Source organism: Dama dama, chromosome 18, assembly GCF_033118175.1.
Source record: "Dama dama isolate Ldn47 chromosome 18, ASM3311817v1, whole genome shotgun sequence".
Classification (NCBI taxonomy): domain Eukaryota; kingdom Metazoa; phylum Chordata; class Mammalia; order Artiodactyla; family Cervidae; genus Dama; species Dama dama.
In genome coordinates, this window is record NC_083698.1 from 53099916 (window position 1) to 53124241 (window position 24326).

Consider the following 24326-nt stretch of genomic DNA (forward strand, 5'->3'; position numbering starts at 1 on the left):
TTCTGACAGTGGATAGTCAATGTTAAAAAATTGTTGACAGAATGAAGGGAGCAGATTGGAATTTAGAGTAATCGATTTTATTGAGTTGATCACCCAGTGGGCATTTGTTATTAACACAACATTTTAGAATAGGTTTTGTATTTTTAGACAGTCAAATCTATCTCTATCTCATTTTACTACCAGAATAGTAAAACCAAACAGACATAAACATGAGACTAATCCAGTGGAGCACAATTGACTTAATTCCCCAAATGGACTTAGCCATTTTTTCCTCATTTTAAGGTTTTTTGCATGTCAGTAGTTTGGGGTTATTTTATTTTTATCCAACTTAATAGCAATTTTTTTTAATAAGGAAAATTTGCATAGAGTAATATTCACCCTTTTTTGTGTACAATTCTGTGATTTTGACAAGTGCACATAGTTTTATGACAGTACAATCAAAATATGGAGCAGTTCCATCACCCCAAAATTCCCTCCTGCCCCTCTCTAGTTAGTCCTTCTCCACCCATCAGTACTTGGCAACGGAACTGTTTTATGTCTAGAGTGCCATATACACGAAATCATATAGTACATATCTGTTTGAGTCTGGCTTCTTTCACTTAGCATAATTCATATGAGATTTAGCTATATTGTTTTATATCAGTTTATCCCTTATTATGGCTGAGCAGTATTCCATTATGTGGAAGTCTCACACTCAATTGAGGGACACTGAAATTAGTTTTTAGTATTTTTAAGTAGAGCTGCTGTAAACGTTCAGACAGGGTTTTGTGTTAACATGGGTTTTTATTTTACCTGTGTGGGTTGTATGATAAACATACGAGTCATGTATAACTTTATAAGAAAATGTCAAACTGTTTTCCAAAGTTGCCGTACCATTTTGTGTTCTCACTTGCAGTATATGGGATTTCTCTCTTCTTTTTTGTTTTTGAACCATTCTGATAGGTATGTAGTGGTAACTCATTGTGGTTTTCTATTCTATTTCCCTAGTAGCTAATGATGTTAAGTATCTTTTCATGTGATTGCTTGTCATGAAAATTTCAGATCTCTTGGCTACTTTTAAAATTGGGTTGTTTGTTTTCTTAATGTGTTGAGATATAAGTCCCTTATTAGATATTTGACTTACAAATATTTGCTCCCAGTGTTTGACCTTTTTTCTTGTTTTTTGAAGAGCAGAAGTTCTTAATTTTGCTAGTCTTAATTTATCATTTTTTTCTTTTATGGATTATCTTTTGATGTCATATGTGAGGAACCTTTGACCTCATTTGAATAGAATCTCTGACTAACCCCACATGGATAATTTCATTTTTTGTTAGCTTTACTGAATAATGAAACATTTTCAGAATGAAGACGGTAATATCATTCCAAGTCATTACATTAAAAAGCTGGAATTTTACCATTAACCTCTGTTGTGTTTTGTTCATAATCTCATTGCAGTTTTAAAATGCAACATTACAGCTGTTGTTTCCTGCAGTTCATCTTATGTTCATTGAATGTGCTATTTGTGTTCTAGTTTTGTGCTTTTTTCCTTAAATAAGTCATTAAGAAGTATTAATACTTAACACAGTACTATAGCCATTTGATGATAGTTTTATTTCTCAGCCATAGGTTTTTCTAAAATCGATAGTTGTCAATTCACGTAAGGATAAAAAGGGAGGAAAGTGTCCAGATTCCCAAGGAAGCGTATTCCCCATGGCCTGCTGTTTTGTTTAGCGATTTTCTCTGAAATCTTTCACATGAGATTTTATATGCCTTTCCTTGCCACCCACTGTCATTTGCAGAGTCCATGGGGTTTTGAGGCAACTTTTTGGAGGAGCCCTTTGACACAAACCCGAAAAACCATAATCACAGTTAATTTCTCTGCAGGGGAAGCTCTAGTAATCACTGGGTTTGACAGATGTAACAAGATCAGTTTCACACCCTAGGAAGGGAGGGAATCCACAGATGCAGCACAGTCTCAATTCTAGCAAGATGGCTAGAAAGCCATATCATTTCACTTGGCACAGGGAGCAGAGAGTTTTCAAATTTGTTTCCAAAACTAGAAGTTTATGTTTCACAATTTTTTGTTTTGTCTCATTTCTCTTCCTAAAGTTTTGAGATATTTAGGTCTCAATTAGAGGGTCACTAACTCTTTTTTTAGCTTAAACTTATACTCTGAATTTGATGTTTTATCTGTTCTGCAGAACACTATGAAACAGGAATAGATGTCTTTATTTCCTAAAACAATAGCAATAATCTGAGTATAATTTTATTCATGGAATAAGAACATGAATTTGTCCTTTATTGTGATTTTTCCAGCTTTTAAAAGTTAAAATAATGACTAGGGATATTTTAATTTTAATAATAAGACTTATTTGTTAGCTGTTTATTTTTTTTCATGTGCTATCCACTATTCTCTGTACTTTGAGTGTATTTAATCCTCATGCTACTTTACGATAGTTGTTGTTCAGTTGCTAAGTTGGATGTGATGCTTTGTGACCCCAGGAACTGCAGCATGTCAGGCTCCCCTGTCCTGCACTGTCTCCCCGAGTTTGCGCACATCCCCGTTCACTGATTCAGTCATGCTGTCTGAATATCTTACCCGCTGCTGCCACCTGTTCCTTTGGCCTTCAGTCTTTCCCAGCATCAGTGTCTTTTCTGATAATTTAGATCTTCACATCAAGTGGCCAAAGTATTGAAGCTTCAGCTTCAGCATCAGTCTTCCCAATGAATTTTCAGGGTTGATTTCTTTTAGGATTGACTGGTTTGATTTCCTTGGCAGTCCAAGAGACTCTCAAGAGTCTTGTGCAGCACCACAAGCATCAATTCTTCAGCAATGAAAAGCATCAGATCTTCAGCACTCAGCCTTTTTTCATATATAGATGTGTCCAACTCTCACATCTGTACATGACTGCTAGAAAAACTGTAGCTTTGAATATACGGATTTTGATGATAAAGTGATGTTTCTGCTTTTTAATATTGCCTATGTTTGTCATAGCGTTCCTTCCAAGGAGCAAGCATCAAAAATTTAATGGCTGCAGTCACCATCCACAGTGATTTTGGAGCCCAAGAAAATATAGTCTGTTACTGCTTCCACTTTTTCCTCATCTGTTAATATTTGCCATGCAGTGATGGGATTGGATGCCACAATCTTAGTTTTTTGTATGTTGAGTTTTAAGCCAACTTTTTCACTCTCCTCTTCCACTTTTATCAAGAAGCTCTTTAGTTCCTCTTCACTTTCTGCCAGTAAAGTGGTATCATCTACATACAGTGGTTTTACTCCTAGTTGTTTTTTTTTTTTTTTTTTTTTAAGGAATCGCCATCCTGTCTTCCATAGTGGCTGTGTCATTTTACATTCCCACCAGCAGTGTAGGTGGATTCACTTTTCTCCAAACACTCTCCAGACTGTTGCTTGTGGATTTTTTTTATTACAGCCATTCTGTCTGGTGTGAGGTGATACCTTATTGTAGTTTTGATTTGCATTTCTTTAATAAGTGATGTTGAGCATCTCTTCATGTGCTTATTGGCCATCTGTATGTCTTTGGAGAAGTGTCTGTCTAGGTCTTTTGCCCACTTTTTGATTGTGTTGTTTGTTTTTCTAGTATTGAGTTGTATGAGCTGCTTGTGTATTTTGGAAATTAATCCTTTGTCAGTTGTTTCATTTGCTATTATTTTCTCCCATTCTGAGGGTTGTCTTTTCACCTCGTTTATAGTTTCCTTTCCTGTACAAAAACATTTAAGTTTAATTAGGCCCATGTATTTATTTTTGTTTTTATTTCCATTATTCTAGGAGGTGAGTCATAAAGTGTCTTGTTATGATTTATGTCATACAGTATTCTGCCTGTGTTTTCTTCTAAGAGTTTTATAGTTTCTGGTCTTAGATTTTAGGTCTTTAGTCTGTTTTGAGTTTATCTTTGTGTATGGTTTCAGGCAGTATTCTAATTTCATTCTTTTGCATACAGTTGTCCAGTTCTTCCAGCACCACTTATTGAAGAGACTTTTTTCCCCAGTGTATATTCTTCCCTCCTTTCTCAAAGATCAGGTGCCCATACGTGTGTGGGTTTATCTCTGGGCTTCTATCTCATTCCATTGGTCTATACTTTTGTTTTTGTGCCAGTACCATACTGTCTTGATGACTGTAGCTTTGTAGTATAGTTTGAAATCAGGTAAGTTGATTGCTTCAGCTCTGTTCTTTCTCCAGATTGCTTTGGCTACTTGGGGTCTTTTGCATCTCCATACAAATTGTGAAATTTTTTGTTCTAGTTCTTTGAAAAATGCCGTTTGTAATTTGATGGGGTTTGCAGTCATTTTCACAGTATTGATTCTTCCAACCCAGGAGCGTGGTATATCTCTCCACCTGTTTATGTCGTCTTTGACTTCTTTGATCAGTGTCCTATAGTTTTCTATATATAACTCTTTTGTCTACTTAGGTAGGGTTTATGCCTAGGTATTTTATTCTTTTAGTTGCGGTGGTAAGTGGGATTGATTCCTTAATTTCTCTTTCTGATTCTTCATTGTTAGTATATAGGAATGCAAGTGATTTCTGTGAATTGATTTTGTATCTTGCAACTTTACTAGATTCACAGATTAGTTCAAGTAATTTTCTGATAGTGTCTTTAGGGTTTTCTGTGTACAGTATTCCACTAGCTTTTGTTAGTAGTAATGCTTCTTAAGGCCCACTTTACACTCCAGGATGTCTGTCTCTAGGTGAGTGACCAAACCATCATGGTTATATGAGTCATTAAGACCTTTTTTGTATAATTCTTTTGTGAAATTGTGCACCTTCTTAATCTCTTCTGCTTCTGTTAGGTCCATACCGTTTCTGTCCTTTATTGTGCCAGTCTTTGCATGAAATGTTCCCTCTTGGTATCTCTTAATTTTCTTGAAGCAATCTCTAGTCTTTCCCACTGTGTTGTTTTCCTTTATTTCTTTGCGTTGTTCACTTAAGAAGGCTTTCTTATCTCTCCTTGCTATTCTTTGGAACTGTGTATTCAGTTTGGTATATCTTTCCTTTTCTCCTTTTTCTTTCTCTTCTCTTGTCAGTTATTTGTAAGGCCTCAGACAACCATTTTACTTTGTTACATTTCTTTTTCTTGGGGATGGTTTTGGTGACCACCTCCTGTGCAAATTTACTAAGCTCTGTCCATTGATAGTTCTTCAGGCACTTTGTATATCAGATCTAATCCCTTGAATCTGTTTGTTACTTCCACTGTATAATCAAGGGATTTGATTTAGGTCATACCTGAACGGCCTAGTGGTTTTCCCTACTTTCTTCGATTTAAGTCTGAGTTTTGGAATAAGCACCTCATGATCTGAGCCACAGTCAGCTCTGGGTCTTGATTTTGCCAGCTGTATAAAACTTTTCAATCTTCAACTGCACAAGAATGTAATCAGTCTGATTTCTGTATTGACCATCTGGTGATGTCCATGTGTAGAGTCATCTCTTGTGTTGTTGAAAGAGGGTGTTTGCTATGACCAGTGTGTTCTCTTGGCAATACTCTTAACCTTTCCCCTGCTTCATTTTGTACTCATAAACTTTCCTGTTACTCCAGGTATCTCTTGACTTTCCACTTTTGCATTCCAGTCCCCAGTGATGAAAAGGACATCTTTCTTTGGTGTTAGTTCTAGAAGGTCTTGAAGTCTTCATAGAACCATTCAATAGGCTTCTTTGGCATTAGTGGTTGGGGTAGATTTGGATTACTGTGATGTTGAATGGTTTGCCTTGAAAACAAACGCAGATTATTCTATCATTTTTGAGATTGCACCCAAATACTGCATTTTCAACTCTTCTGTTGACTGTGAGGGCAATTCCATTTCTTCTCATCTGAATTAAATTTCCCCATTCCCATCCACTTTAGTTCACTGATTCCTAAGACAGGAACCTGGACTGTTAGGTCCGTGAATCAGGGTAAATTGGACATGTCAAGCAGAAGATGGCAAGAGAGAACATCTGAGATAGATATCATTATTATTCCCATTTTGTAGAGAAGAAACATACTTAGAGACTAGGAAATCCAGGCAATCTGCCTTCACAGCTTTCATTCTCAACCACTTTACTTAGTTCCATGTATCTTTAGAGTTAAAAATGAGCAGATAATTTAATGTAACTTCTGTTTTACCCATTGGGAGAAGTAAGATTCAACACACTGTTCAAGTTTGATTCCCATACCCGTGTTTTGCCTTTCTCAAGATTGTGGTCTACAAAAATTTCTATTTTTGACATCTCTTGCAGTTACTAAAAAAAAATTTTTTTTTTTTGCTAATGTATCTACTGGGGCCTTAACTCAATCTGCTAAATGGCAATAGTCAATTTAGTTGAAAAGGTTATTGTCATTTAAATTTCTGCTTTGCTCACAAAGATCTCATTGCAATTAAAAAATTTTAAATTACAACTACCATTTTACTATGCTAGATGTATTTCACCTATTTCTGATCTGTGGAATAAGCTCATAAAATATCCCTCTTTTATATATTCAGACTGAAAAGCTTAATTAATTTGTTCATGTACACACAGATGGTGTTAGGAATGAACCAAAGTCTTAACTCCAAACCTTGAGTCCTTTCCACTACACCCTATTGCCTGTACACAAAGAAATCCCTGCTTTAAAACTGTTAAGTAGCAATAAAAAATAAATAAATAAATAAATAAAACCTGTTAAGTAGCTTTCTGATGTTCTCAAAGTTTCTAAGCTAAGCAGAGTTTGGCGGTGCCTGCTGTGCTGCTTCAGTCATGTGACCCCTTTGTGACCCCAGGGACTGTAGCCCACCAGGCTCCTCTGTCCATGGGATTTTCCTGGCAGGAATACTGAAAGTTGCCTATTGTTTCTTAAATATGGGTATCTTAAATTGAAGAACATTATCTCTGTTTACATGTTGTTTTGTAGCATACATTTTATATTTTGTTTCTTAATTAGACTTGTATATAGAACATTTCCCAAACCTGGCTTACTTAATGTGACTTGTGAAAAAATATTTCTACCAAACAGCAGTCATATGTCTTATGTAAATGCCATGTTTTTAAAAATGAAATTCCAATTGAATAAATAGATTTTGTTCCTATTAGCTGAGAAATTTTTAGGATATAAAGATATTGAATCTTTTGACCATAACTTGAAAGCCCAGATGAATAGAGAATAATTAGTAACTACTTTTATTGAAAGGATATTACTTAAAGTTGTTTACTGGTTTGCTATTGTTCTCAGCTTATATCTGCTTTGAAATTTGGACCATGTCTTCATGTTTGATAGTGAGCTTATGGTGGTTTGTAGAAGCAAAGGAAGATGAATATCCATACTTACTAGTTTTGGTCAAGTAATTTGTTACAGGGAGTTGTTTAAAATATAAGGTGTACTCCAAAGTCACAAATGACTCTCAGGTTGAGGCTATAGTATAAAGAGTTGCACGCCAGTGAAATTGAAACTTTCTGAATGTGGCAAGTGGATAAAACATCCTAAATTTATTTTGGCCCTTCGATGTATTTGCAGTCTGTTGTTAACTTTTATCTGTGAATGTTATCTTTTTTAAAAAATCAATTTAATTTTGTTTAATTGAAGTATAGTTGATTTACAGTGTCATGATTTTTAGCAACATCATTCAGCTATACATGTACAGACATTCTTTTTAAAACATTCTTTTCCATTATTGTTTATCACAAGATGTTGAATACAATTCCCTGTGCTATACAGTAGGATGTTTTTGTTTATACTTCCTCTGTTTAAGAGTTTACATCTGCTAATCCCAAACTTCCTGTCCTTCCCTCCTCTCCCACCCACCTCTCCCTTGGCAACTACAAATCTGTTCTGTATGTCTGTGAGTCTGTTTCTGTTTTGTAGATAGGTTCATTTGTGCCATATTTTAGATGCCACGTGTAAGTGATATATGGTCTTTCTCTTTCTGACTATGTCACTCAGTGTGATATCTCTACTTGCACCAATGTTACTGCAAATGGCATTATTTCATTCTTTTTTATAGCTGAGTAGTACCCCATTGTGTGTGTAAGTATGTATACATCTTTATCAGTTCATCAGTCAGTGACATTGAGATTATTTCCATGTTTTGGCTATTATGAGTAGTGCTGCTATGAACATAAGGGGTGCATGTATCTTTTTGAATTATATTTTTGTCTGGGTATATGCCCAGGTGTGAGATGTCTGGATCATATGGTAATATTAGTTTTCTGAGGAACCTCTACACTGTTTTCCATAGTAGATGCACCAGTTTACATTCTCACCCACAGAGTAGGAGGGTTCCCTTTTTCCACATCCTCTCACATTTGTTATTGGTAGACTTTCTAATGCTAGCCATTCTGACAGGTATGAGGTGGTACCAGTACCTCATTATAGTTTTAATTTTTTATTTCTCTAATAATTAGTGATGTTGAGCATCTTTTAATGTGCCTACTGGTCATCTGTTTGTCTTCTTTGGAGAAATGTCTGTTGAGTTCTGCCCATTTTTTTATTGGTTTGCGATTTTTATTGTTGTGTATTTTAGAGATTAAATAGCCCTTGTCTGGTGCATCATTTGCAAATATTTTCTCCCGTTCTGTAGGTTGTCTTTTCATTTATTTATTTTTTTTATGGCTTCCTTTGCTGTGCAAAAGCTTGGGGTTAGGTCCCATTTGTTTATTTTTGTTTTTGTTTCTCTTGCCTTGGAAGGCTGACCTAAGAAAATACTGGTACGTTTTATGTCAGAGAATGTTTTGCCCATGTTTTTTTCCTAAGGAATTTTATGGTATCATGTGTTATGTTTAAGTCTTTAAGCCATTTTGAGATTACTTTTGTGCATGGTGTGATGGTGTGTTCTAATTGCATTGATTTACATGCAGCTGTCCAACTTTCCCAGTGCCACTTACTGAAGAGACTTTTTCTTGTTTTATATTCTTGCATCCTTTGTCAAAGAATAATTAACCATAGGTGTACAAGTTTATTTCTGGACTCTCTAATCTGTTCCATTGATCTGCATGACTGGTTTTGTACCAATACTACACCATTTTATTTACTGTGCCTTTGTAGTATTATCTGAAATCTGGGAGTTATACCTCCTGCTTCCCCTCTCTCCCCAGTCAAGGATTGCTCTAGTATTTCTGGGTCTTCTGTGTCTCCATGTAAATTTTCAGATTCTTTGTTCTCATTGTATGAAAAAATGTCATAGGTAATTTGATGGGGATTGCCTTAAATCTGTAGATTGCTTTGGGTAGTATTGTCATTTTAACGATATTAATTCTTCCAATCCAAGAGCATGTTTATTTTGGAAATTAATGCCCTGTTGGTCATGTTGTTGTTCAATCACTAAGTCATGTCCGACTCTTTGCAACCCCATGGACTGCAGCATGCCAGGCTCCCCTGTCTTGCACTGTCTCCAAGAGTTTGCTCAAATTCATGTCCATTGAGTCAGTGATGCTGTCTAACCATCTCATCTTCTATTACCCTCTTCTTTCTCTGCCCTCAGTCTTTCCCAGCATCAGGGTCTTTTCCAGTGAGTCAGCTTGTCACATCAGGTGACCAAAATATTGGATCTTCAGCTTCAGGATCAGTCCTTCCAGTGAATATTCAGGGTTGATTTCCTTTGGGATTGACTAGTTTGATCTCTTTGTAGTCCAAGGGACTCTCTCAAGAGTCTTCTCTAGCACCACAATTGAAAGCATCAATTCTTCACCACTCAGCCTTCTTTATGGTCCAACTTTCACATCTGTACATGACTACTGAAAAAACTACATTGGTCACGTAGTTTGCAGATATTTTCTCCTAGGTTGTCTTTTTGTTTTACTTATGGTTTCCCTTGGTGTGCAAAACTTTTAAGTTTAATTAGGTACCATTTGTTTATCTTTGTTTTTCTTTTCATTACTCTTAAGAAGTGGATCCAAAAAATATTGCTGTGATTTATGTCAAAGAGGGTTCTGCCTACATTTTCCTATAGGAGTTTTATAGTGTCCAGACCAACAGTTAAATCTTTAATCCATTTGGGGCACCCTTGTTCCATCTTTGTTTCTTCTTGTTTTTTCTAATTCTTTTTGGTCATAGGTTAGGTTGTTCATTTGAGGTTTTTCTTGTTTTTTGATGAAGGTTTGTATTCCTATGAACTTCCCTCTAAGAACTGCTCTTGACTGTGTCCCATAGTTGTTGTTTTTTTTTTTTTTTTAATTGGTTGTGTTTTCATTGTCGTTTGTCTCAAGGTATTTTTTAATTTCCATTTTGATTTCCTTGTTGAACTATTATTTTTTTAATAACTTTATTTAGTCTCCATGTGATTGCTTTTTCCTCATTTTTTCCCCACGGTTGATTTCTAGTTTTGTATCATTGTGGTCAGAGAAAATGCTTGAAGTAATTTCTGTACTCTTAAATTTATCAATGATAGTTTTGTGCCCTAGTATGTGGTCAGTCCTAGAGAAAGTTCCATGTGCACTTGAAAAGAACATATATTCTGTTTCCTTTGGATGAAATGTCAGTCTAACAGTTCTATTTTATCATTTAGGATCTCTGTTGCCTTATTAATTCTTTGTCTAGAAGATGTGAGTGGGGTCTTAAGTCTTCTGCTATTATTGTGTTCCCCTCAATGTCTCCCTTTATGTCCAATATTGTTGTTGTTTAGTGGCTAAGCTGTGTCCAGCTCTTCTGAAACCCATGCCAGGGGAAATCCCGCCAAGCATCTCTGTCCATGGGATGTCCCAGGCAATAATACTGTAGTGGGTTCCTATTTGCTTCTCCAAGGGATCTTCTCCACCCAACCTGTGTCCCCTGCTTGGCAGGTGGATTCTTTACCACCGAGCCACCTGGGAAGCCTTTAAAGTATTTATTTATTTTGGTGATCCTGTATTAGGTGCATAAAAGTTGGTGAGTGTGATGTCCTCTTTTGTATTGATCCTTTTGTCATTATATAGTGTCCTTCTTTATCTTCCTTTATAGTCTTTATTTTAAAATCTATTTGTCTAATGTGAGTTTTACAAGTCCCATTTTCTTGTCATTTCTGTTTGCATGAAATATTTTTTTCCATCCCCTCACTTTTAATCTATGTGTGTCCTTTACTGTAAAGAGGGTCTCTTGTAGGCAGCAGTATTGTAGGCTCTTGTTTTAGTTTTACCCAGTCTGCCACTTTGTGTTTAGATGTGTGATCACACCTTCGTGTTTATCTGAGTCATTAAGATCTTTTTTGTATAGTTCTCCTGTGTATTCTTGCCACCTATTGTTAGTATCTTGTGCTTCTGTTAGGTCCCATACCCTTTCTGTCCTTTATTGTGCCCATCTTTGCATTAAATGTTTTCTTGGTATCTCTAATGTTCTTGAAGCGGTCTCTAGTCCTTCCATTCTATTGTTCTCCTCTGTTTCTTTGCATTCTTCACTTAAGAAGGTTTTCTTCTCTCTCCTTGATATTCTTTATAACTCTACATTCAGATGGATTTATCTTTCCTTTTCTCCTTTGCCTTCGCTTCTCTTCTTTTCTTAGCTATTTGTAAGGCCTGGTCAGACAACAGTTTGGCCTTGTTGCATTTTTTCTTGGGGGTGATTTTGGTCACTACCTCATTTACAGTGTTGCAAACCTCTGTCCATAGCTCTTCTGGCACTCATATATCAGATCTAATCCCTTGCATCTATTTGTCACTTCTACTGTATTAATCATAAGGGATTTGATTTAGCTTATAACTGAATGGCCTAGTGGTTTTCCCTACCTTCTTCAGTTTAAGCCTGAATTTTGCAATATGGAGTTCGTGATCTGAGCCACAGTAAGCTCCTGATCTTGTTCTTGCTGACTGTATAGAGCTTCTCCACCTAGGCTGCAAAGAATCTAATCAGTCTAATTTTGACATTGACCATCTGGTGATGTCCATGTGTAGAGTCGTCTGTTGTGTTGTTGGAAGAGGGTGTTTGCTGTGACCCGTGCGTTCTCTTTGCAGAGCTCTGTTAGCCTGTGCCCTGCTTCATTTTGTACTCCAAGACCAAACTTGCCTGTTATTCCAAATATCTCTTAACTTCCTGCTTTTGCATTCCAGACTTCTGTGATGAAAAGGACATCTTTTTTTTTTTTTTGGTGTTAGTTCTAGCAAGTCTTGTAGGTCATCTTAGAACCGTTCAACTTCAGCTTCTTCAGCATTAGTGGCTGGGGCATAAACTTGGATTACTGTGATATTGATTGGTTTGCCTTGAAAATGAACTGAGATTTTCCTGTCATTTTTGAGAGTGCGCCCAGTACTGCAGTATGAACTCATTCGTTGACTCTGCAGGCTACTCCATTTCTTCTAATGGATTTTTGCCCACAGTAGTAGATATAATAGTCATCTGAATTAAAATTCACCCATTTCCATCCATTTTAGTTCAGTCTCTCAGTTGTGTCCGACTTTGCAACCCCATAAATCGCAGCACGCCAGGCCTCCCTGTCCATCACCAACTCCTGGAGATTTTAGTTCAATGATGGCTAAATTGTTGATGTTCACTCTTGCCATCTCCTGTTGACTACTTCCAGTTCACCTTGATTCATGGACCTAACATTCCAGGTTCCTATGAAGTATTGTTCTTTACTTTCACCACCAGACATATCCACAACTGGGCTTCATTTCTGGTTTGACTCAGCCTCTTCATTCCTTCTGGATCTATTTTTCTACTCTTCTCTGGTAGCATATTGAACACCTACTGACCTGGGGGTTTTATCTTTCAGTGCCATATCTTTTTGCCTTTTCATACTGTTCTTGGGGTTCTCGAGATAAGAATGCTGAAGTGGTTTGCCATTCCCTCCTCCAGTGGACCATGTTTTGTCAGAACTCTCCACCATCAGTCTTGGGTGGTCCTACAGTGTATGGCTCATAGTTTGATTAAGTTAACAAAGCTGTGATCCACGTGATCATTTTGTTTAGTTTTCTGGGATTTTGGTTTTCATTCTGTTTACCCTCTGATGGATGTGGGTAAGAGGCCTGTGCAAACTTCCTGGTGGGAGGGACTGGCTGTGAAGAAAAATAGGTCTTCCTCTGGTGGGCAAGGCCCTGCTCAGTAAGTCTTTAATCCAGTTTTCTGCTGATGGGTGGGGCTGTGCTCGCTGCCTGTGGTTTGGCCTTAATCTATGGTAGGGGTAATGGTGGTAATGGCGACCTCCTTTAGAAGACTTACGCCACACGGCGCGCCTCCCAGGACTGTGGCTGTCAGTGTCCCTGACCCCGCGGCAGGTCCCAGTCAACCCATGTCTCCACCAGAGACTCCTGGACACTCACAGGCAAGCCTGGCTCAGTCTCTTGTAGGGACACTGCTCCTCTCTCCTGGGTCACACAAGGTTTTGTCTGTGCCCTCCAAAGTCTCTGTTTCCCCAGTCCTGTGGAAGTTCTGTAATCAAATCCCACTGGCCTTCAAAGTCAAATTCCTGTGGGATTCTCAGTCTCTTTACCAAATCCCCAGGTTGGGAAGTCTTTTGTGGAGCCTAGAACTTTTGCAGCAGCATGAGAACTTCTTTGGTATAACTGTTCTCCCGTTTATGTATTGCCACCTGGCAGCTCTTCGCAGATGGGGGATGGCGCTAGTGGTAGAGGACCTGCCTGCCAGCGCAAGAGACATGAGGGACATGGGTTCAGTCCCTGGGTTGGGAATTTTCCCTGCAGGAGAAAGTGGCAACCCCCTCCAGTATTCTTGCCCGAAGAATCCCATGAACAGAGGAGTCTGGAAGGCTACAGTCCATCGGGTAGCAAAGAGTCGGATATGACCAAAGTGACTTAGCATGCCGTGGCAGCCTCCTCGGGAGGATTTATGCCGCACACCACACCTCCTAGGCCTGCTGCTGTCAGTGTTCCTGACCCCTCAGCAGGCGACTGCTGACCAGTGCCTCCACAGGAGGCCCTCAGACAGGCACAGGCAGGGCTGGCTCAGTCTCTCGTGGGGATCACTGTTCCTCTCCCTGCATCTTGATGTGCAAAAGGTTTTCTCTGTGCCTTCCAGACGTCTCTGACGGGTATGAAGTTTGATTTTAAACATGATTGCACCCCTCTTGCTGTCTTGCTGCAGCTTCTCCTTTGCCCTTGAATGTGGAGTATCTTTTTTTTGGTGGGTTCCAACATTTCTCCTGTCAATGATTGTTCAGCAGCTAGTTGTGATTTTGGTGTTCTTGCAGGAGAAGATGAGCGCATGTCCTTCTACTCCACCATCTTTTTGACTTGATTGTAAAATACCTTTTTTGGTAGGTTCCAGTGTTTTTGTAGATGATTGTTCAGCAGTTGTGATTTTGGTGTTTTCATGAGATGTGAACGTGTTAGTCGCTCAGTCGTGTCTGACTCTTTGCAACCCTATGGTCTTTAGCTTCCTAGACTTCTCTGTCCATTATATTCTCCAGGCGTGAATACTGGAGTGGATAGCCATTCCCTTCTCCAGGGGATCTTTCCAACCCAGGAATCTAGCCCTGGCCTTGTACATTGCAGGCAGGATCTTTATCACCTGAGACACCAAGGAAGCCCCTTCATGAGAAGAGGTGAGCTCGCATCCTTCTACTCGGCCATCTTTTCCAGAGTCAAGGGGCTGCTTTTCGTTTGGAGGCTCTCTGTCTCTTTCCTCAGTGTGTGCTGGCCGTTACCCCCTTGATACGTGGTGTGCAGATTCAGAGGCCCTTGTGCACACACAGGACAGAGGGGGCAGTTTTCGACACCTGCTCTTGGGTCTCCTGGGGGTGGTGGCTGCCTGCACACTCCTGGGACAGCAGGGCTAGAGCTTGGCACTGCTCATGGGTCTCCTGTGGCAGCTGCTGTCCACACACTCCCAGGGTGGTGGTGGCAGTGCTTGGCACCTGCTGTTAGGTCTTGTAGTGGCAGTTCATAGCCACCTCTGGGGCCTAGGATGGCCACAGTGACTTGTGCCTGCCCCCAGAACTGCTGTGGGCAGTGTCCTGTTGCCAAGTGGTCACAGGGAAAGGAGCTCTTACGGTGGTCTCACCCCTTTTCCCATGCACACCCCCTCAACAATGGCACTTGGTATCTCTCATCAGCCCCAGCTTCTTCTGAGTACCTGCTCTGTTGCTACCGTCCAGCTTCTTCAGGCTGTCTCCATATAGCCAACCCTGGTCCCCTCCCTGCATCTGACCTCTGAAGCCTGTACTTTAGTACCTAGCCCCCAACTTCACCAACAAGTGAGCATCTTAGGTGGGGAGTGCAGGGTGGCAGTGCCAACCTCTGTTCACGTTACTGTTGTGCCCTCCACAAACGCTGCGCTCTACTCCTAGCCTCTGAAGCTCTCTCCATCTAGGCTGATCTCCGTGCCGGTGAGGGATTGCCCAGGGGGTGGGAAACTTGCCTCCACAGCTCCTCCCTGGGTGCAGGCTTCGTCTCTGTTTCCTTTTCCTTTTGTCCTGCCCAGTTACCTGGAGGTTTTCTTGCCCTTTGAGAAGTCTGAGGTCTTCCGCTGGCTTTCAGTACATGTTCCGTTTCAGTCATTCCACTCATAGATGTGTTTTTAATGTTTTTGTTAGGGAAGGTGAGCTTCCTGTCCTACTCCTCCACCATTTTGATCCCCCCGCCCCCGCCAGTAATTATTTTATGTAAATGGCTGACATAATTTTAATGTACAGTGATCCTTAGGTATCTACAATGGATTGATTCCAGTACCTCCTCTGAAGACCAAAATTTGCAGTTGCTGGAGTCCCTTATATTTATGGTGTAGTACAGTTAGCCATCCATATCTGAAAGTTCCCCATCCACTTTAATGTGGATAAAGGTTTAGTTGATCAAAGTATTTCCTATTATAATGGAACAGTATATGCAGTAGAGGTATAGAAATTGAAAAGAAAATAATGAAATTATTAATAAGAGTTAAACAAGTAATGTTTAAAAACAGCCATTGAAGTTGCCATAGCAATTGTTGTGACAATTGTTGCATCTTTTAAATTGTAAGCTATGTCATAAAAGAGTGATTTTTCTAACTGATATAGTTATTAACCTAAGTATAAAACTATGTATATTCTCTTGGACATAAGCTGTATAAGAAGAAGTTGGTGTTTATAGTAGAAATGTATTTTTTAATAAATACTTTACACCCTCTAATGAATTTGCATCCTGATAACTGTATCCTGTTAGTGATATAGCCTGGATTAAGATATATAGTTAATGCCCACAGCTCCCTAGAAGAAACAGAAATCCTCTTGGAGAAGGTATAATTATCCTAGCTCTGAAATTAGTCATATAATAATTTTTTGCATACAGTATTCAACTCATAAATATAACCAGATTCTCTCTCTTTCTCACTCACTCACATGGCATCAAGAGCAAGAAGCAACAGAACCAGCAGACAATAGGCACACCAGAATGTCTTGGTTTACTGGAATTATCAAACACAGAAAGTCATCATACTTAGCAAGTTGAAAAACAAAAGCAAAAATAGTAAAAACAAAAGCAAAGATAGTAAATAATGGTGGGAAACTGGAAGCTATTAATATAAAAAAGCGACAAGGAAGATTGAAAAAGAACTGGACAGGCTTTTATTTTCTTTTTAGACATGTTTTTGAATCAGAAAATAAAATACCTGAAATTCACTCAGTATGCAAGTTTAACAGACAAATGAGAAGTGAGCATTAGTGAGCTGGAAAATATAGTTCAGAGAAAGCTATGAAAGTAGAAGCTTGAAGAGGAAAAATAGAGGATATACTGTACAGAAGGATAAGACTCATAGAAGATACAGAGAAATCTCATTTGTGTTTTACTGGAGTCCCAGAAAGAAAGAAGGAAATGTGAGCAAAAGGAACTATTTGAAAAAACAGATAGGCCAGTGGAACATAAGAGTAAAAAAGCAGGCATCAGAATGCCTGATTCATGACCAAATTAGCACAGTAATGTGGAATGGTTGAGATTTTCAGTAATTGGTAAATAGTTGAGTGCTCATATAAAAAAACTTAATTTGAACTGTTCTTATAAAAAATCAACTATATTTGGATTATAGACTTAAAAGCAAAGTAAAAAAAAAAAACAAAACCTTTAGAGGATAATGTAAAATACCATCTTGATCTTTAGGTAGATGGAGAAGATTTAGCAAGACATAACATGACTACATTACACTTATATTGATAGCAAAACAAAACTGTGAATCATTAATAGAAAGCCCCATGGCAAAATATTTCATCAAAGTTGAACCCAAATGATCAAAGATATTTAATATAATCATCAGAGTACTCAGTACTTATTCTGGTTTTGTTTATCACAGAGGAAAAATTTAAGGAATCTAAATACACAAATAGGAAATCAGCTAATTAACATTTCATAAATATGATAGTAATGCCATTTGGTATTTACAAATGATTTAGAATTACATTAATAGGCTTGTAGTGTATTAGAAAGTTTGCAGAACATTATATATCATCCCACTTTGGTAAAAAACTAAATATTTGTGATTACATATATTGCATGAAGTTTGAACATATTTTAAACAGTTATCTGTGTATGTTAATGGTACTCAGAATGAATCTAATCATATCTTTTTCTCTTGTTTCTAAATTGAGCATGTACTGTATTATTTATGTAATTGATAACACAGAATATAACAAAAGTGGGCTTCCCTGGTGGCAGTAAAGAATCCAGTTGCAATGCAGGAGACTCCCTACAATGCAGGAGACATGGGTTCAATCCCTGGGAGGGGGAAGATCCCCTGGAGAAGGAAATGGCAACCCACTCCACTATTCTTGCCTGGGAAATCCCATGGACAGAGGAGCCTGGCGGGCTCCAGTCCATGGGGTCTCGAGAGTCAGACATGACTTGGCGACTAAACCACCACCACCAGTGTACCAAAAATAGGGCATTATCCATTTTTCCATTATGGGATTCAACTTTTTTTTTTTTTTTACTAAAATTCTGATCAAATGAACGACTTGTTAGCGTTAGAAAAAAGTGTATTCATTCATGCACATACACACCTAACTGTGTAATATGTACAGTAGCAACACAGAGAATGTGAAAGACTATCCATATTGTAAGAATACAGGTTGATGCTGAGTGACTCATGCTTTCGTTTTCTTTTTATTTAAATGGGTCCTTTTTTATTTTAATTGCAAATACTACCTAAATCTGCCTTCTCTTAAAATTTCGCCTGCCTCCCTTTTTCCATTGTTTTTAGGCTGCTTAAATGTCCTTAATGTATAGATAAACATACTTTAGTTTTGATTTAGTTAACAGAGTCTAGATATTTTCAAAGGAAGGCAGTATTATAAGTTTAAGAATGGAATTCATTTTTATAGTTTTAAGGAGTTTACATTTTAAAATTTTCTCTTAGTTTACAGACTTTTCACAGGGGAAAAAAAGACCCTTTCTACACTCTGATAAATAAGTGTGTTATTTGAAAAATGATTTAAAGCATGTGGGTTTTAACAGGAAAGGATTTGTTTTCTGGCTTTTTTTCTCTGTCATATTAAAGATGTTACATATATGTATATTATACATGTTTTTAGTTTGGGATATTATTTGACAAATTTTAAAAATACAATATGTTATGTTTGTTTTACCATGATGTCCAGGAGCTTATAGATAAACATAGGCTCTGTTGTTTATCCATGTGTTCTTACTTGTGTCTTTCAACTTACAATGGATTTTAGATCATTAATTATCCTTTTAATCCTTTTTGGAAGTAGGGGCAAAAAATGAATAAATATGGATTTATATAAATATATATGCATACTCACATACATAAGTTTAATCACACATGCTATGTAAACATACTGTTTTAAATTTTTTTTAGCCAACAAACGGAATCTTCTTGAGCATGTTTCTAATTGTTTTGCCCTTGGAATCTATGGCTCATGGCCTCTTCCATGAATTGGGTAGCTGTTTAGGAGGAACATCTGTTGGATATGCTATTGTGATTCCCACCAATTTTTGCAGGTACAGTAACCTAGTGTAATTAGTCATAGCACCTTGACTCTTAACATTCTTCTAATATTTGTATGAATATAAGCTGATAGCTCATTTTTTCAAAGCTATAATATTCTCAAAATATAATACTCTTGCATTTTTTTCATTTATCCCAAATGTTTAAAAACCTTTATCTACTCTGAGTAGTAATCTTAAGGGTTCAATTAAAGTTTTGTTTTTGGTAAATGTGATTAGAGTATATTTTAGCTAAAAAATCATAAAAATATGAGTAGATTTTCTTTGTAAAGTTCTTCCATTTTCTTAGGAATATCTTGTTTAAGGAGTTGTGAAACCACATGGTGAAGTGTAACAGAATGTACACTGGACCTGAGCTTCCTAAATTCTAGTTCTGTGTTCCTTTAGGCAAATCATAACCTCTCTCAACCTCAGTGTCTTAATTTAAAATGCAGACAGAGGAATGTCATGAAGCGGTCGTGAGAATATGAATGTAAAAATACTATCTACTTGAAAATGTAGTCCAAATACCAGGAATTCAGAAACATTCACAATAAAATCAAATATCTCATCAAAGTTTTATTTAAATAATTTTGACTCTAATATGTGGCTAATCTGTTTCAATCTATAATCATTACCAAATTTTAGTTTTTCTTTTATAGTTTAAGTACCTTTGAAATAGGAAAAAAAAAAAAAATAGTTCCTGCCAGTAGTGAATTCTGCTGACAAAGTAGTCATCATATTTTCCTTGGCAGAGGTGGGAGAAAACTGAACATAAAGTTTTTATTGGATTTTAAATATTTGACATAAAACCATAAAGTTGACTATTTGTAGTAAATATTTTCCTCCATATTAAAGATTTGATAAATAAAGTGAAGATTCTTATGAGAAGTAAAAAAAATACATTTCAAAAGATTCCATAAAGATATGACAACTCTCTAGGAAGAATATGTGAAAGTAGTAATCTACAGATTTTTATTGTAATTTTTGATTATGATTGTTTACTCTTTTACTGTTTTGTGGCTGTTAAATGATAAAATATGGGACAAAATGTTTTGTTTTTTAATGAAAGCTTTTGTAGAATTATCAGAATAGTATGGATAATACATGAAGCAAATGTAAAGTTTTCAAAATTCCTATTTAGAAATCCAGTTTCTGGATAGGTGTGATGATTTTTTTTCTCCCTGAAAATTGATTTGATCCTGCTAGTTTTAAGAACTGGTTTATCATCTTTACCAACGTACCATTTTACATGTATTCCAGGATCAAGCCTGTCTTTAATTAGTGTTCAGTAGTATAAGGCAATGGACCTAAATTAATAATAATTGTTTTAAATGTCATTTATTAAAAGGTAAGTTCTGTCATTTGTGTACTTCAAGTTAGTAAAACTTGAACACTTTATAAAGACTATTTTTCAATATGGAAATTAATTTAAAATACTGTTTCCATACTGTGTTTTTTCTCAAGAATAAAGTACTTTCCTTATTGTCCCCAATCCAGTGTGCTTGAACCATTTGGGGGGTAAAATTAGTACAGTCTTGCTTTTTAAAGTCTTGTTTAATATCTCATTTGGTAAGAAGATGCGAATAAAGAATGAAGAGTAGTACAATCCACATTTGGAGATATCCTCCCAGCTTTCAGTTTTATTTATTTTTTATGTGGAGGATAATTGGTTTACAGTGTTGTGTTGGTACTTGCTATACAACACCATGAATCAATCATCAGTATACATATATGCCCTTCCTCTAGAACCTCCGTCCCACAGACCACCCCCATCCCACCCCTCTAGGTTGTCACAGAGCACCAGATCTTATTGATAAGAGGTATAATTTTTAGAAACTAGGCTTTGATTTTCCAAGCATAATTCTTAGCACTGTGGAAAATTTAGAAAAGATGGGTTTTTAAAAAAAAAGATTATGCCATTTAGTTATTAGTAACTTAGGAATCTTAGATAATTTATTATAAATGAAAAATAGTCATGTGACATAGAATGAACACTTCATGAACACCAAAATTATGTCTTTTCCTCCTTTTTCAGTCCTGATGGTCAGCCAACGCTTCTTCCACCAGAACATGTACAGGAGTTAAATTTGAGGTCTACTGGCATGCTGAACGCTATCCAAAGATTTTTTGCTTATCACATGATTGAGACCTATGGGTGTGACTATTCTACAAGTGGACTGTCTTTTGATACTCTACATTCCAAACTGAAAGCTTTCCTTGAACTTCGGACTGTGGATGGGCCTAGGCATGATACGTATGTTTTATATTACAGTGGGCACACCCATGGTACAGGAGAGTGGGCTCTTGCAGGTAAGTCCACCTCTGGCAATTTCACTATTGTAAAGATACACCTGTTTGTGAAAATCTGTCCTTCACACTGAAACAATGTTTCAAAATTCTCAATTTTCCACTTTATAGTTTACCAAGTATACATATGACTATTTCTTTTACCTTTTCTCTGGCATACTTGTTTAGCATAATTTTAGTGATCTCTAAAGGTTTCGAAAATTATATTTTGTGTTGATTGGAAGAAAAAAAATCTGACTGCTTGATATGAGACTTACAATTAGTTTCCCTTTAAACTATTTTCAGAAGTATTAAATAGTTACATTTCTCAGAAGCTGATTAACTTATTTGACTAATACTTCTAAGTCTTTAAGATTATAGATACTTGAATAGTTCTTCCCATGTTCAATTTTGTTTGTTAGAAAACGCACCATAATTTTAAGCAGCAGGTGATACGATGTGGTTGGAGTAGTGTTTAGGTCAGGAGACCTTCGCTCTGTCCTAATTTGCCCCAGCACTGCTGTTTGAGGCATATTACTGTCTTTCAGTTCTCTCATCTGAAAATAGAAGGGGTAATATTAAACCTCCTTGCCAAGGGAGAAATGAGATTTAGATGTAAATTTGTTTGTTGGTTTTCCCAACTAGAGAGGAGACTCTGTAAATCGAAGGCTTTGTTTTATGAGATAACTTGCTTAGTGCTGGAAGAGAGTCTGGCAAATAGTGGGGTTCCTTAAGTAGTACATAGATGGATGAAATCATTGAATGAATCATGACAAAACGGGTAATTTTCTTATTTTAGATTAGGAATACTTCATTTAGACTTAATTATATCCTTTTTTTCTAAAAATTTTTTAGATGTTTTACACCATGAACACAATAAAATAGTCATAAAATATAAGTAGAAAAAGATACTCACAGAAAAATATAAAGAGAAGTATTATGGAAGGACAGAGATAGAGTGCCAATACAAGAATTCCAGAAGAAAGGAAATAAACTCAAGGTTAAAGTAGACATGATTTCAGACCATCATGGTCTCACTAATTTAGTGCCAGATTGGTTTCTAGGGTTTTATTATAATAGATTTTTGTAATTTTTTGGTCTAACAAATACTGAATAAGTCAATGGCTGTCTAGAAAGAGTAAAGTCAAACTAATAAGGGATCGAACCCAGGTCTCCTGCATTGCGGGCAGATTGTTTACCATCTGAGCCACTAGGGAAGCCCCAATACTTACTGAATATGTTTGACACGTAGCTACTATGCTTGGTACTTTATACACATTAACTTAATCTTCACTTGAAATTCTTTGAGATACTGTCACCTCTATTTTTCAAAGGATGAAATGAAAGCTGAAAGTGGTTAGATAACTTACCTATGGTCATACTATTCCTAAGTGATGGAACCACAATTCAAGTCCGTGTTTGCCTGACGCCTAAAATCCCCCCTCCCTGCCATTGTACTATGTTGCTGCCAAAGGTAAAAACCACAAAGGCACAGAAATGATATGTTCTGGTTCCAAAGATACTTTTGTTAGCATGGTTCACCCATTTTTGAAATACTGTAATATGAAAGAAACTAGTCAGCTTAAAACTACTTCAGCATAAGTTTATAAAATCATTTACTCAACTTGTGACTTTTTAAAAAGACAACATATAAAATAACTTTTTAACCTTTACAGCTATTTCAAATTCAGGTAAAGTATAGCATTCTGTGTACTTCAGAGCCCAAGAGAAAAAGTTTTAGTCAGTTCAAACGTTTTTACAGAAATATATTTCAAACCTAAAAGCAGGGATTGATTAGTTGAAAGGTACTACTGAAATGCTTATAATAATTCAATTGCAAGGGGAGGGGCATAATTTTGGTGGCCATGCATATATTCTTCGTTATTTTTTATAAGAAAGTAATTTCATTTTTTAAATTTCTATTTCATTTAATTACTGCATGAATTATAGTTTTTTCCTAAGCATATGATTGTAGTAAAGAGAAGTAATGAATTCTACCCAGTGACTTGACTTTTGAATAGTTAGTAAAGCATACTGTCCTCTACATAAATAACATGTTCCATTGGAGCAGTAACAACAATGATTGATATTAGATCAGCAGTGGGGGCTATTATCTTAGACTTAACCTGGAAAATTTTTCATTATTGATGATATCAGATGTGTGGGTTGGAGTGTCAGGTTGAAATAGGAAGGCTGAGAGGCAGTGGGGAGAGCATGCTAACTGACAAGCTTATCCCGAACAAGTTCAAGAAAACCATATCCGGGTATTGGCTTTGAGATCATTGCTATATCTAGACTTTTTAAAATACCGTTTCTTATTATATGCTAAATATTAAACATACAAAGCTTAGAGAATGCTTTAGTGATGAATAAAGCAGCCAGGGACAAATTATAGCTTCACAATGAAATGCAGCTTTTCCATTACAAGACAGGTACTTCATTTCCAAAGGTTAAATTGGTTAATACTTAAAGAATTCCACTGAAGAAAAGGAATCTAATCCATAGTGTTCTGTGGCACTGTGCTTTCATTTGATTATCTGTGTGTATATTTTCTTATCTTTTTTTACTGGAGAATAGTTGCCTTACCGTGTTGTTAAGTTTCTGCTGTACAGAAAAGTAGATCAGTTATATGTATACCTCTATCCCCTCTCTTTTGGATTTCTTTTCCATTTAGGTTGGACTTCCCTAGTGCCTCAGCTGGTAAAGAATCCGCCTGCAATGTAGGAGACCTGGGTTCGACCCCTGGGTTGGGAAGATCTGGAGAAGGGATACCCACTCCAGTATTCTGACCTGGAGAATTCCATGGACTGTATAGTCTATGGGGTCACAAAGAGTCAGACACGACTGTGTGACTTCCACTTCACTTCCCATTTAGGTCACCACAGAGCACGGAGTAGAGTTTCCTCAGCATACAGTTGGTTCTCATTAGTTACCTACTTTATGCACAGTAGTGTTGATACATCAATCCCAGTCTCCCAATCCATCCCACTAACCCTTATGTCCCCCCTTGGTATCCATACATTTTTTTCCTCTCTGTTTATGTCTTTATTTCTGCTTTGCAAATAAATTTATCCATACCATTTTCCTGGATTCCACATACATGCATTAGTACACGATTTGTTTTTCTGACTTCTTTCACTCTGTATGACAGTCTCTAGGTCTAATAGTTTTTAAAGCAAGCTTATGTTTACATGAAGTATTTATTACTTGATATAAACATTTTCCCAAAAGTTTGTATTTTCTTAACTCTTAATTTATCTCA

General features: G+C 37.0%; 1 protein-coding gene across 2 annotated transcripts in view; it reads left to right on the top strand.

Moving 5' to 3' along the window:
* TMEM168 (transmembrane protein 168) overlaps positions 1-24326 on the top strand; it is a 46345-nt gene that overhangs the window by 14085 nt on the left and 7934 nt on the right. For both annotated transcript variants that reach the window (XM_061165334.1, XM_061165333.1), the window contains 2 exons: positions 18648-18790; positions 20814-21088. In XM_061165334.1, the coding sequence (XP_061021317.1) occupies positions 18648-18790; positions 20814-21088 (418 nt within the window). The remainder of the gene's footprint in view (positions 1-18647; positions 18791-20813; positions 21089-24326) is intronic.